Here is a 13,345-nt window from a genome sequence, read left to right as displayed (position 1 = left end):
CAAAGCACTTCCCAAGGCCAACCTGCACCCAAAGAGGCCATGGCCGCAGTCTGGTGGTCTCCTGCCCCTCTGATCCACTGCAGCTTTCTGAATCCTGGGGAAGCCAGCACGTCTGAGAAGTACGCTCAGCAAATCCATGACATGCACCAGACACTCCAAGCTGGAAGCTGGCTCTGGTCAACAGAAAGGGCCCAATTCTTCTCCGTGACAAGGCTTGATCGCACATCACACAACCAACGCTTCAAAAGCTGAATGAACTGGGCTACAATGCTTTGCCTCATCAGTCATATCCACCAACCTCCCACCAACCCACTACCACTTCTGCAAGTATCTGAACAACTTTTTGCAGGGAAAACACTTCCACAACCAGCAGGAGGCAGAAAAAGCTTCCCAAGAGTCCATCAAATACCAAAGCATGGATTTTTACACCACAGGAATAAACAAACTTATTTCTCACTGGCAAAACTGTGTGATTGTAATGGTTCCTATTTTGATTAATAAAGATGTATCTGAGCCTGGTTATAATGACTTAAAATTCATGGTCTGAAATCGCAGTTACATTTGTACCAACCTAATACACGTAATATATGTATGATATTAATATGCGTTATGAACAAGAGAGGACTCTACACCTGGACCTCACCAGATGGCCAACACCGAAATCAGATTAATATTCTTTGCAGCCAAAGATGGAGAAGCTCTATACACTGAGCAAAAACAAGACCAGGAGCTGACTGTGGCTCAGATCATGAACTCCTTATTGCCAAATTCAGCCTTAAATTGGAGAAAGTGGGGAAAACCACTAAACCATTCAGGTTTGACCTAAATCAAATCCCTTATGATTATACACTGGAAGTGACAAATAGATTTAAGGGACTAGATCTGATAGACAGAGGTTCGTGACATTGTACAGGAGACAGGGATCAAGGCCATCCCCAGGAAAAAGAAATGCAAAAAAGCAAAACGGCTGTCTGAGGAGGCCTTACAAATAGCTGTGAAAAGAAGAGAAGGGAAAAATAAAGGAGAAAAGTAAACATATAACAATTTGAATGCACAGTTCCAAAGAATAGCAAGGAGAGTTAAGAAAGCCTTCCTCAGCGATCAATGCAAAGAAATAGAGGAAAACAATAGAATGGGGAAAGACTAGAGATCTCTTCAAGAAAATTAGACACACCAAGGGAACATTTCATGCAAAGATGGGCTCGATAAAGGACAGAAATGGTATGGACCTGACAGAAGCAGAAGATATTAAGAAGAGGTGGCAAGAATACACAGAAGAACTGTACAAAAAAGACCTTCATGACCCAGATAATCACGATGGTGTGATCACTCACCTAGAGCTGGACATCCTGGAATGTGAAGTCAAGTGGGCCTTAGGAAGCATCACTATGAACAAAGCTAGTGGAAGTGATGGAATTCCAGATGAGCTATTTCAAATCCTCAAAGATGATGCTGTGAAAGTGCTGCACTCAATATGCCAGCAAATTTGGAAAATTCAGCAGTGACCACAGGACTGGAAAAGGTCAGTTTTCATTCCAATCCCAAAGAAAGGCAATGCCAAAGAATGTTCAAACTACTGCACAATTGCACTCATCTCACATGCTAGTAAAGTAATGCTCAAAATTCTCCGAGCCAGGCTTCAGCAATACGTGAACCGTGAACTTCCAGATGTTCAAGCTGGTTTTAGAAAAGGCAGAGGAATCAGAGATCAAATTGCCAACATCCGCTGGATCGTGGAAAAAGCAAGAGAGTTCCAGAAAAACATCTATTTCTGCTTTATTGACTATGCCAAAGCCTTTGACTGTGGATTACAATAAACTGTGGAAAATTCTGAAAGAGATGGGAATACCAGACCACGTGACCTGCCTCTTGAGAAATCTGTATGCAGGTCAGGAAGAAACAGTTAGAACTGGACACAGAACAACAGACTGGTTCCAAATAGGAAAAGGAGTACGTCAAGGCTGTATATTGTCACCCTGCTTATTTCACTTATATGCAGAGCACATCATGAGAAACGCTGGGCTGGAAGAAGCACAGGCTGGAATCAAGATTGCCGGGAGAAATATCAATAACCTCAGATATGCAGATGACACCACCCTTATGGCAGAAAGTGAAGAGGAACTCAAAAGCCTCTTGATGAAAGTGAAGGAGGAGAGTGAAAAAGTTGGCTTAAAGCTCAACATTCAGAAAACGAAGATCATGGCATCTGGTCCCATCACTTCATGGGAAACAGATGGGGAAACAATGGGAACAGTGTCAGACTTTATTTTTGGGGCTCCAAAATCACTGCAGATGGTGACTGCAGTCATGAAATTAAAAGACGCTTACTCCTTGGAAGAAAAGTTATGACCAACCTAGACAGCATATTAAAAAGCAGACATTACTTTGCCAACAAAGGTCCATCTAGTCAAGGCTATGGTTTTTCCAGTGGTCATGTATGGATGTGAGAGTTGGACTGTGAAGAAAGCTGAGCACCGAAGAATTGATGCTTTTGAACTGTGGTGTTGGAGAAGACTCTTGAGAGTCCCTTGGACTGTAAGGAGATCCAACCAGACCATCCTAAAGGTAATCAGTCCTGGGTGTTCACTGGAAGGACTGATGTTGAAGCTGAAACTCCCAATACTTTGGCCACCTCATGCGAGGAGTTGACTCCTTGGAAAAGACCCTGATGCTGGGAAAGATTGAGGACAGGAGGAGAAGGGGACGACAGACGGTGAGATGGTTGGATGGCAAAACTGACTCGATGGACATGAGTTTGAACAGGCTCTAGGAGTTGGTGATGGACAGGGAGGCCTGGCGTGCTGCAGCTCATGGAGTTGCAAAGAGTCAGACAAGACTGAGCGACTGAGCTGAACTGATGAACAAAATACCCTATACATCTTTCCAAAGCAATGACAGAGATCTATATTCACATAATTAAGAGAAAAAAGGGATAGTCATTTAGAAATTAAAAACAACACAGAAAACCACAATCTTCAAGTATGAAGCCCTCAAGAAGCAGCAGAGCATAACTGGCTGTGTTCAGAGAAAGGAAAGCCATATTCAAGATTCTGAAAGGACTTCCCTTGGGGTCCTGTGATGCTGACTCAGCGCTTCCACTGCAGGGGGCATAGACCCCTCCCCTGGTCCGGGAACTGACATCCTAAAAGCCATGCAGTGTGGTCAGAAACAACAACAAAAAAGATTCTGAGAGAATCCAGAATACTTGGGCCATTTTAATGTATGATTATGCTTCAACACAGACTACTCCTGGTTTTCTACTTTTGTTTTATGCACTGGAGGTTTTTTCCCCCTTTTTTTGAAGGTCTGTGTGCTGTGCGCTAAGTCACTTCAGTCATTTCCAACTCTTCGCAACTCTATGGACCGCAGCCCGCGATGCTCCTCTCGTCCATGGGATTCTCCGGGCAAGAAGACTGGATCCTTCTCCAGGGGATCTTCCCAGCCCAGGGAAAAAGCTGCCTTGGCAGGCAGGTTCTTTACTACTAGCACTACCCGGGAAGCTTTTTGAGGGTCATCCTAGTCAATAGGACGATAACAAGGGCATCTAAAGGAACACAAAGAGAAAGTGATATATAAAAGACACTAAGTTCATCTGAGCCATTTTGGTTGAGGAGCTTGAGCAAGAATTTGTCAAGTAGGGTGATGGTAGCACAGAGCCACTTCCCCAGAGGTTTAAGGCCATTTTTACATTCTCCATCTCCCGCCATCTAACATTTAACATTCTGTTACGATTAGATTCTTGGGCTTGGTTTTAAAAACTATGGAGCGGAGGAAAAAAGATGCCCAAGTATAGCTGCTAAGGAGAAATAAACCCTAGTCGGATTTAACTTCATAATACACTTGATAATTCAAAAAACATGAATGACTCTTACAACAAAAGACATATTTCCAAAACTGATTATAGAAGAAAAATCCTTGACTGGATCAATGAGGAAAAAACACACCTAAATGCTGTTAATGACCTGTCATTAAAATAAAAAGTTTTTCAATGTTTAATATTAAGAAAAGGACAGCAGGCCCATATGTTTAGGAGCCATATGCTTTTTTTTAATGGTTCACTTATTTATTTTTTAATGGTTTATTCCTCCTAAATCTCAAGGCACAAATAATTATGTTATTCAAGCTATTTCTAAGCAGAAAAAATACAGAGTAGTGTCTTATAGAACCAACACAACTAATAACAAAACCTAATACAGATGGGTGAAAAAGAAAACAAGTCTCTTTCACTTAAGAACATAAATGGTACAAGGTTTATGAATCACCTATAAATTCTACAGAAAAGTAATTTCTAGCAACGTAAATAACTATAATCAAATTCTAAACACAAAAAATCTAGAGTTTATTATTCTACCATATGAGAAGGCATAATGGTATACAGCAAGGGGAGTGGGGAGGGGGAGGAACAGGCCCACTCCAAACTCATTCCAAAGGAACAAACAACAGCCCAATGCATTCGAATGTATATCCTTGGTCAAGAATGTTTAAGTCATACAGTCCTATGAGTAGATATTGAAAAAAAATTTGCTAAAATTCAATAGCTCATTCTAATAATAGCCAATGGAATAAGAAAATGAAACAATTGGTTTGAACATTAATATAGGAAATAACACTATTTCTCTTTTCTGGTATCACTATCTAAAAAACAGAAGAAATGTTAATTTAAAAAAACACCACCAAATTAGTAAGAAAATAAGGCAAGGTGGTTTTATATCAGGAAAACATTCAAACATTAATAGCTTTTCTCTACACTGGCAATTCATATCCAGAAATGAAAATGAAGGGGAAAATTCCATTCACAGTGGTTACAAACATAAATATTTAAGGGAAAATGTAATAAGACATACCATGTATAAAGAAGAAAACTATAAAATCTTAGTTAAGACTGTAAAATATGAATAAGTGAAAAGGCAATCTACAATGCATTCTGGGATAGAAAAGCTTTGGCTTTCTCCAAACACTAATAAACTTTATGCAATTCCAGGTGGATTACAGACAAATGTAGAAGGAATTCTAAATGAACTGCAAGGCTGCTGGTATATGATAAAAATTGCATTTCAATTTAGTGGAGAATTTATTTTATATGGATGGACAACTAACTATCCATCTGAGAGAAAAAACAGCTCCAATTCCTCTCTCATATCACATATAAAAATAAATTTCAGGTAAATTAGTGATTTTAAAAATCAGAAATCTTAGAAAAAAATTTGAGAGATTCCATGTATAATATAGGGTGGGGAAGACCTTAACAAAATTAGAAAACCAAAATAAAGAGGGAAATACATCTTATTATATAAAAACTGGAACATTTTGCATGGCACCAAGTTTCCATAAACAAAAGATTTACAAAAACTGGCAATGTAGATGACGGACGAGAGTTGGTATCTATACTATAAAGCAAGTCCACACAACAGTAAGGAAAAACAATCAGAAAAAAGGCTAAAGGATATGAATAAACAAGAAAAAATAAGAGGGCCTCTAAACAAAGGAAAACATCAAGTTCAGAGAAGTGTAAATCAAGTGAAAAATGAGGTGCCACTTTCCTCCATCAGACGGGAAAATTTAGAGACAGCGCACTTGCTGGGGGCGGAATGTGAATAAAGGAATATTTTCAGTCACTGTCTATAAAAATGGGAATTGTTATAGCCGTTTGGAAAAGGAATCTGACAGCATCTACTAAAAGCAAAAATATCCCTCATCTCAATAATCCTACAACTGGAAACCTAAATACAACAATGGTACACAAGGACAAGGGTTTTTAAAGTATTGCTTTTAATTGCAACCCCCCCCCAAAAAAAAACAAAAAAAAACAATTCCTGCCCGCCAACTGTAAACAAGGTAAACGCCTGTTGTTATTAGTGGAATGAATGAGCTGCTGTACTCAAAGACGGACTGCTGTCACGTCGGCACAAAGTCACGTCCAACTCTTTCGTGACCCGCCAGGCTCCTCGGTCCATGGGACTTCCCAGGCAAATATGGATAAATTACACTAATTCTCTTGAAAACTTCTGAAACTACTGAAGGGAAAAAAGACACAAAGTATATAAAATCCAATCTCATTTTTCTGTTAACATGTGTATATACACACATACAAATAGGCAGAAAGAAAAATATGGAAGGAGATACATGGGATTATCAACAAAGGAAGGAGGAGGCGGGGTGGGGGGGGAAACCACTTAAAAAAAAATAAACATTTCTAGCGAATTCTCTGGTGGCTCAGCAGTTAGGACTCCACACTTCACGCAGAGGACATAAGCTCAATCCCTGGTCGGGAATGAAGATCCCGCATGCCATGGCAAATACAGACATAAACAAATAAATAAGCACTTATAGTTAAAATTCTGTACCATGAGTGTGTATCTAACACAAGTGCATTAAAAATCATTAGCTCTGTCATCTCCTATTGTGTAGGAACAGGCTTCCCAGGTGGGTTAGTGTTAAAGAGTCTGCCTGCAAATGCAGGGGACGTGCGTTTGATCCCTGGGTTGGGAAGATCCCCCAGAGAAGGAAACGGCAACCCCTTCCAGTATTCTGGCCTGGAGAAAGAATCCCATGGACGGAGGAGCCTGGTGGGCTACAGTCCACGGTGTTGCAGAGGCAGACATGATTTAGCGACTAAACAACACTACAATTGTTTGCACTGCTGTGATAAATATTTACTGATGTTAATTTGAAAAGCATAAAGAAATTTAATGAGTTTTCAAGACTTGAACTCATGCTGGCTTATCATTTCTTTCAAGTGCTCAAACTTGCATTTATCATTAGCAGCTACCCTTTACTAAATGCTTGTGTGTCAAACTCTGTACTAAGATTTTCTGTATGCTGTCTCAGTCAATCCTCTCCATTCACTACTAAGTGAGTACTATCATAATCCATTTCACAGTTAGATTAAAACTGGCAGAACTGGAACCTGGCCAAGAAACCGTACTTAACTGTAAGTGCACTATAATCTATAAACTTGCCCAAATTTGACCTCAAGGTTACTAGTCTATGATTTACAAAACTCACCTGTCCTTTATTACAAAGTCAAAATTTTACCCATCTCCTTTATTTCTGCATGTCTTTTCTCTCCCCAAGACACAAAGACCCTCAACATTATTTCACACGCAAGTTCCTTCAAGCCCAAGGAATATAATTCAACCAAGAGAAGTGAGCTAAGTGACCTACCTAAATCTCTCCCTATGAAGAACTTTCCTTTGCAATGTCCAGTGATCACTTTATTTGCCCTGCTGCCCACCATCCTCCTTGCCTTCACACTCCACATAATGAAGCCGCCTCATTTTTACAGTATTTGCCTTTGATCACATTAGCTTTCCTGAAACTTTTTTAAAATTATTACCTACAATTCTTCTTTTTTTTGATGTGGACCATTGTTTCTGTTTGGTTTTTCGGGTCAGAGGCATGTGGAATCTCAGCTCCCTGACCAGGGATTGAACCTGTAACCCCTGCACTGGAAGGTGAAGTCTTAACCACTGCATCACCAAGGAAGTCCCTCCTGGCATGATTCTTAAAAGCTGGTGCCAAGCAACTATTTGCCAATAATTTAAAAATAAAGCTGGTGTCACCCTCATACACTCACTTTCAGCAACACACCCTTCTCTTTTTGAGAATCTGAGTTTAGACTGCTTTCAGTGTGAGCACACCAGCACACAGGGGCCTCTTTTTTTCTAGTTACAATCCTTTCTCCAAACTGCCTTTTTTGTTTTCTAGGTCTTTAGAGACTTCTTTCTCCCAGTCTGATGACATGGAATAATACCTACTCCCTAAATTGCTGAACATCTTCCTCTTTAGAAAACTTGGTAGCAGGAACTCTACAATTTCATGGTCCTTTTCTCCCACTGGAAGTATTTTGGACTTGCCAACTAATTCTTTCCTACTCTAAGTTAGGTCCAGAGTAGCAGTTTCCATTCCACTTCCTCAATCTAACAGGTGATGACAAGAGTCAGCACCATTTCTTTTTAGAGAAATGCAACTTGCAGGCGGCTAAATAACTGATCATACCGCAACCTAATCTGACGCCACGACTGCTGTAATTACTACATTTCCCTGGCTCCAGTCTGGCCTCCATTATCAATCCTTAACAAAGCTGCTACAGGCAGCCTGCTTTCTAAGCCCCAAACCTCACCACATCACTTACCTGCTCAAAAATCTCCCCTGCTAAAATAAACAATACACTGAAATCCTAAGCATAATTTTAGAAGGCAATAATCTGGCCCCTACCAGTATTTACCATTTTATCTGTGCCTAACTCCCCATTAGCACCTGGGCAGAATCTTGCATAATCCACCCTAAGCACCAGCTGTAAGCTACCAGCATGTGAGTATTCACATGTCCATGCCTCAAGCTTGCCCCAACTGTTCTCTGCACCAGTCAGCACCTTCATCATCTTTTCCCTTTGGAAAAATCCTAGTCCATCTTTACTGTGACTTAAATAACGCTTCTGCTATAAAATCATCCCAAAATTCCACTGCCACCCCAACGATGCAGAATTAACTGCTCTTTCAGCTGGATTCCCATAATGGATTCCTACCCTTTATTGTGGTTCCTTATCATACAGTCATTTGTTTACATCCCTCCCCTCCTGTGTCTGCCTTAGTCGCTCAGTCGTGTCCAGCTGTTTGTGATCCTATGGCCTGTAGCCCACCAGGCTTCTCTGTCCACGGACTTCTCCAGGCAAGAATACTGAAATGGATTGCCATTCCCTTCTCCATCGAGTCTCCCTAACCCAGGGATTGAACCCTCCTGCATCACAGGCTGATTCTATACCGTTTGAGCTACAAGGAAGTCTTCTCCTCCTAGTTCTACATATCTATCCAGGGCAGAAACTGTATCTTATTTCAGGGTTTATCAAACATTAGGACCCAATCCACCACAAATGGATAAATTATTCAGTGAGCCACACAAGTTCTTTAATAGATTACAACAGAAGATACCAGAGGCCACTGAGCAAAACAACAATCAGTATCATTTTGAGAAACTTAGTTACATGTATATATAATGGGTTATGACAAAATATATTTCTTACTGTGAGTTGACTTAACTTTGAAAAACTCTTACTTAAATTTTATCTCCAGCGCATACTGCCTAATACACTGTAAGGCCTCAGTGGCTAAGACTCAGTGCGCCCAATGCAGGGGGGCTGGGTTTGAACCCTGCCCAGGAAACTAGATCCCACATGCTGCCACTAAGACCCAGCAGAGCCCAATAAATAAATAAATTCTTTTTAAAGAAAGAAAGTGGTTGCAGAGGTAAAAGTATTTGAGAGTCCATATTAAGAACACACTATCATTCCTTTCCTTTAACTGGCCAGACATGCTTTAGTATGCTCCCACAATCACATCACTTCTGTTCCTTTCTCCTTTTTATCTGCAATAATTAACTTTCTCACTGTAAAAAATTCAGTCATTCCCATAGAGAATTTTATCTTTTGAGTCCGGTCAGTCTTTTAAACTAAGTTTTACCTGCATGAAACTTCTGTACCATACATGAAATCTTCGTCCTGACTCTGCTCTTTCAAGGTATGCGCCTATTACTTCTCCTCCATCCCCAAGTTTTTAAAAACAAGAATCAACTCTGCCTCCAGTCCATCTCCCACATCTTCCTAAATTGTAATTAATTTCTGTTCAAGTTGCTAAGGAGTCCCAAGTTGCCCAAAAAGTGAGTAGCCCTTTCTCAGCTCTAAGCCTCAATTGCTCCACAACTGCTTCTGTGGAAGATGCCACACTAACCCATATTCTTTTACCTCTAATGAATACATTTATGAAAAGCACTTGAAATGAGGCCGAGCTCACAGTAAGCAGTGTGTATATAACTGTTAGCTGATATATTATCATTTATTCCTCCTCTTATCCCTGAGATATTACCATCCAAGAATCTGTCCTCCGCAGTTTCCTTTTCTTCCCCTCCCACTTTCTCCCTGGGTCTTATCATCTACCCACAAGGTTTTGATTGGCTTACCTGTAGGAGTACTGACACCACCCTTATGGCACAAAGTGAAGAGGAACTAAAAAGGCTCTTGATGAAAGTGAAGGAGGAGAGTGAAAAGTTGGCTTAAAGCTCAACATTCAGAAAACGAAGATCATGGCATCTGGTCCCATCACTTCATGAGAAATAGATGGGGAAACAGTAGAAACAATGTCAGATTTTATTTTGGGGGGGCTCCAAAATCACTGTGGATGGTGACTGCAGCCATGAAATTAAAAAATGCTTACTCCTTGGAAGGAAAGTTATGACCAACCTAGATAGCATATTTAAAAACAGAGACATTACTTTGCCAACAAAGGTCCGTCTAGTCAAGGCTATGGTTTTTCCAATAGTCATGTATGAATGTACAAGTTGGACTGTGAAGAAAGCTGAGCGCTGAAGAATTGATGCTTTTGAACTGTGGTGTTGGAGAAGACTCTTGAGAGTCCCTTGGACGGCAAGGAGATCGAACTAGTCCATTCTGAAGGAGATCAGCCCTTGGGTGTTCTTTGGAAGGACTGATGCTAAAGCTGAAACTCCAGTACTTTGGCCACCACATGCGAAGAGTTGACTCACTGGAAAAGACTCTGATGCTGGGAGGGATTGGGGGCAGGAGGAGAAGGGGACGACAGAGGATGAGATGGCTGGATGGCATCACCGACTCGACGGACAAGAGTTTTGGTGAACTCCAGGAGTTGGTGATGGACAGGGAGGCCTGGCGTGCTGCAATTCATGGGGTCACAAAGAGTTGGACACGACTGAGAGACTGAACTGAACTGAGGAGTATTATAAATCTCTCTCATAAATACAAACCCCTCTCCTAAATCCCAGATCAACACTTGACATACCCAATGTTAATCGTCTTTTCCAGATGTTCTTAAATGTTTATGAACAGCACCACTATCAATTCCCATTATTTTTCACTTCACTCCTCACCACCAGCACCACCACGATATGCAATCAATTTTCAAACTGTCAACTCTACATTCTCTACGTCTTTTCTTCCCATTTTCTAGTTCAGATCTTCTATATCCCTGATCTACTCTAGCCCTCCAAGCTGGTTTCACAACTTCCAAGACTTCCACCCCATACTGTTGTCAGATAAATCCTTTTTAAAAAAATCATAGGTCTGACTAAGTTACTTAGCAGGTCAAAATCTTTTAATCCATCTGCTCTACTTTCCTTAAAAAGCAACACTTCTCAGCTGGGCATTCAAGAGCCTCCAAAGACCAGACAGCAACAACCCTGTCTCTTCACCTTCTCACGTTATTCACAGTACCCACAACCTGGCCAAGCAGGAAAATATCTTTAGGATTCATTTCACTGACACCTTAGCTCAAACATATTCCTAAGAAGCATTTCTCCCAATATTTTCAACATTTTGCCAGTCTTAAATATCCACTCAAAACTCCAAATCCTCCACAGGTTTTGTTTTTCTTTCTGGATTACCTTTGTTGCTCTGCCCCAAAGATATTCACTCCCCTCTTTTAGATGTTCTTAGCCCTTTGCTGCTGTTGTTTAGTGGCCAGTCGTGTCTGACTCTTTCGTGAGCCCATGGATTGGCATTTCCCAGGCAAGAATACTGAAGTGAGTTGTCATTTCCTTCTCCAGGGGATCTTCCCTACCCAGGGATCGAACCTGAGTCTTCTGCACTGCAGGCGGATCTTTACCACTCAGCCACCAGGGAAGCCCTTAAAAGCAAAAACCATTCCTTAAAAAGTTTTACAGTCCTTAGGACTGTCAGTGTATCTTCTGAATTTAATTTTTTTAAAAAACAGAAACAAACGTAACAAGTCACTTAAAAGTTCTTGAAAACCTGACATCCTTAGGCTATGATGCTAAACGTTACCTGATGAAAAGCCAAAAAGACCTACAGTTTATAAACAGATTGAGGGAAGAAATGAATCAGAGAGAGTGACAAAAGAAAACGGCCTTCCAGCTCACTGCTCAGTGTTTTACACAGCGTCCCTGGTAAGTAACATAAACAGAAAGTCAAGACAGCTGGACTTCAGGGCCAACCGTGCCACTTACTTGCTCAGCGCCTTCAGGTCAGCCGCCTCTGAGAGGTTTTCATTTACTCAATGAGGCACTGCTAACTAGAAGACACACAAGTTCCCCTCCTCAAGCACCCATGGTTCACCAAACCCTGGCAAGTGCTCGGAGCCTCACCTCCCTTCCTAGGTCCCGCCCCAACGTGCTCTGCTCCTGCTCTGGGCTCCTGCAGCACCGGGGGTCCCTGTATTCGAAAGTAACTCGCAAACTACCTGTCCCTGTCGTTCCACCACTGAACTGCAAAGCGCGCTCGAGGAGAGCGACGCACTCCGCTCGGGCAGAAGCCCGGCTTCCCGCTCCAGTCGCCGTTCCAGACCGAGGCGCCCACAGATCCGTCCAGAGCCGGGTCCCTGAGGCTGCAGGCGCGTCCCCTCCGCCTGGGCCCCTCCTTTCCGGGACCGAAGCTTCCCCAGGACCCAGCCACAGCCCTCCTCACCCAGCAACTCGAGGTTCATGCCTGAGGACTCCGGCCGCCCGGCCTCGGCTCAGCGACGACACCCGCGCCCGCGCCCGCCCGCGAAGCCCGCGTCCGTGTGGGGGGCGCCGCAGAGCGCCGGCGCAGGCCCCGGAGACTCCCTGCCTCAGAGGACCCCGCGGCTTCCGCGGCTTGCCCTCGCTTCCGCCTTCGTTTCCGGCGGGCTGTCCACGAATATGCCTAACCAAAAAGAAGACGGGCCGCCCTCGGAACCACTTGACTGTGGTATTTTTTAAGGAGCGAAAATGCTGTCGTCACCCGGTTTTTTTCCACGTGCCAGAATTTGGGGCTGTCCCCCCGAGGCTCGAGGTAAGTGAGTTAGAGGGTTCAGGCACTGACTTAGACGACTCACCCGCCCTTGCTGTGTGCTCCGCGCGCCGTCCCGGCGGGGTGCCTCGGCCGCGGCTGAAGGGTTCCGGCTGGGCGCCGCTGCGGTAAAGGAGCCCGCGGGACAGGTCGCTCCCTGAGTCTCTCGGCGGTCCCGGCGGTACTCAGTCCTTGCGCGCGCTGCTTGTCGGGTACCTGTCTCAGTCTGGGAAAGTTATTTTACGCTTGTAAAGGTATGTCGTCGACCCCACAGAAACGTCCAGGGGCATTTATCCAAGGATCTACAGTGTCCCCAGCGTTGTCCAGGACGCCGAAAGTGAGTGGGAATGAGAGGTGACTGCGTTCTCTGGAGCTCAACCAGGCAAGGCTGTGATGAGATACCCGAAGCAACGACAGAAGGACGGTTGATGTAACTAGCGAACGGGCCAATTCTATATAAACGAACTTTGACTGTGGATGCTGTGGGCAATCATAAAAATAAAAATAAAAAAAAAGCAAAGATGGGCATAAGTTGGCAGCAAAAAAAAAAAA

General features: G+C 42.8%; 1 protein-coding gene across 4 annotated transcripts in view; it reads right to left on the bottom strand.

Moving 5' to 3' along the window:
* RBBP5 (RB binding protein 5, histone lysine methyltransferase complex subunit) overlaps positions 1-12,633 on the bottom strand; it is a 39,325-nt gene extending 26,692 nt beyond the window's left edge. For 3 of the 4 annotated variants that reach the window (XM_040262989.1, XM_040262987.1, XM_040262988.1), the window contains exon 1: positions 12,449-12,595. In XM_040262989.1, coding sequence (XP_040118923.1) covers positions 12,449-12,467 — 19 coding nt within the window. In that variant the 5' untranslated portion in view covers positions 12,468-12,595. Of the gene's footprint in view, positions 1-12,448 lie in introns of all 4 variants that reach the window. The other variant, XM_040262986.1, reaches the window with a different exon arrangement.
* Between the last annotated feature and the right edge of the window lie 712 nt (positions 12,634-13,345).

Source organism: Oryx dammah, unplaced genomic scaffold (genome assembly GCF_014754425.2).
Source record: "Oryx dammah isolate SB20612 unplaced genomic scaffold, SCBI_Odam_1.1 HiC_scaffold_21, whole genome shotgun sequence".
Classification (NCBI taxonomy): Eukaryota; Metazoa; Chordata; class Mammalia; order Artiodactyla; family Bovidae; genus Oryx; species Oryx dammah.
The sequence above is the reverse complement of the archived record's forward strand: the minus strand, read 5'-3'. Positions and strand labels throughout refer to the sequence as shown.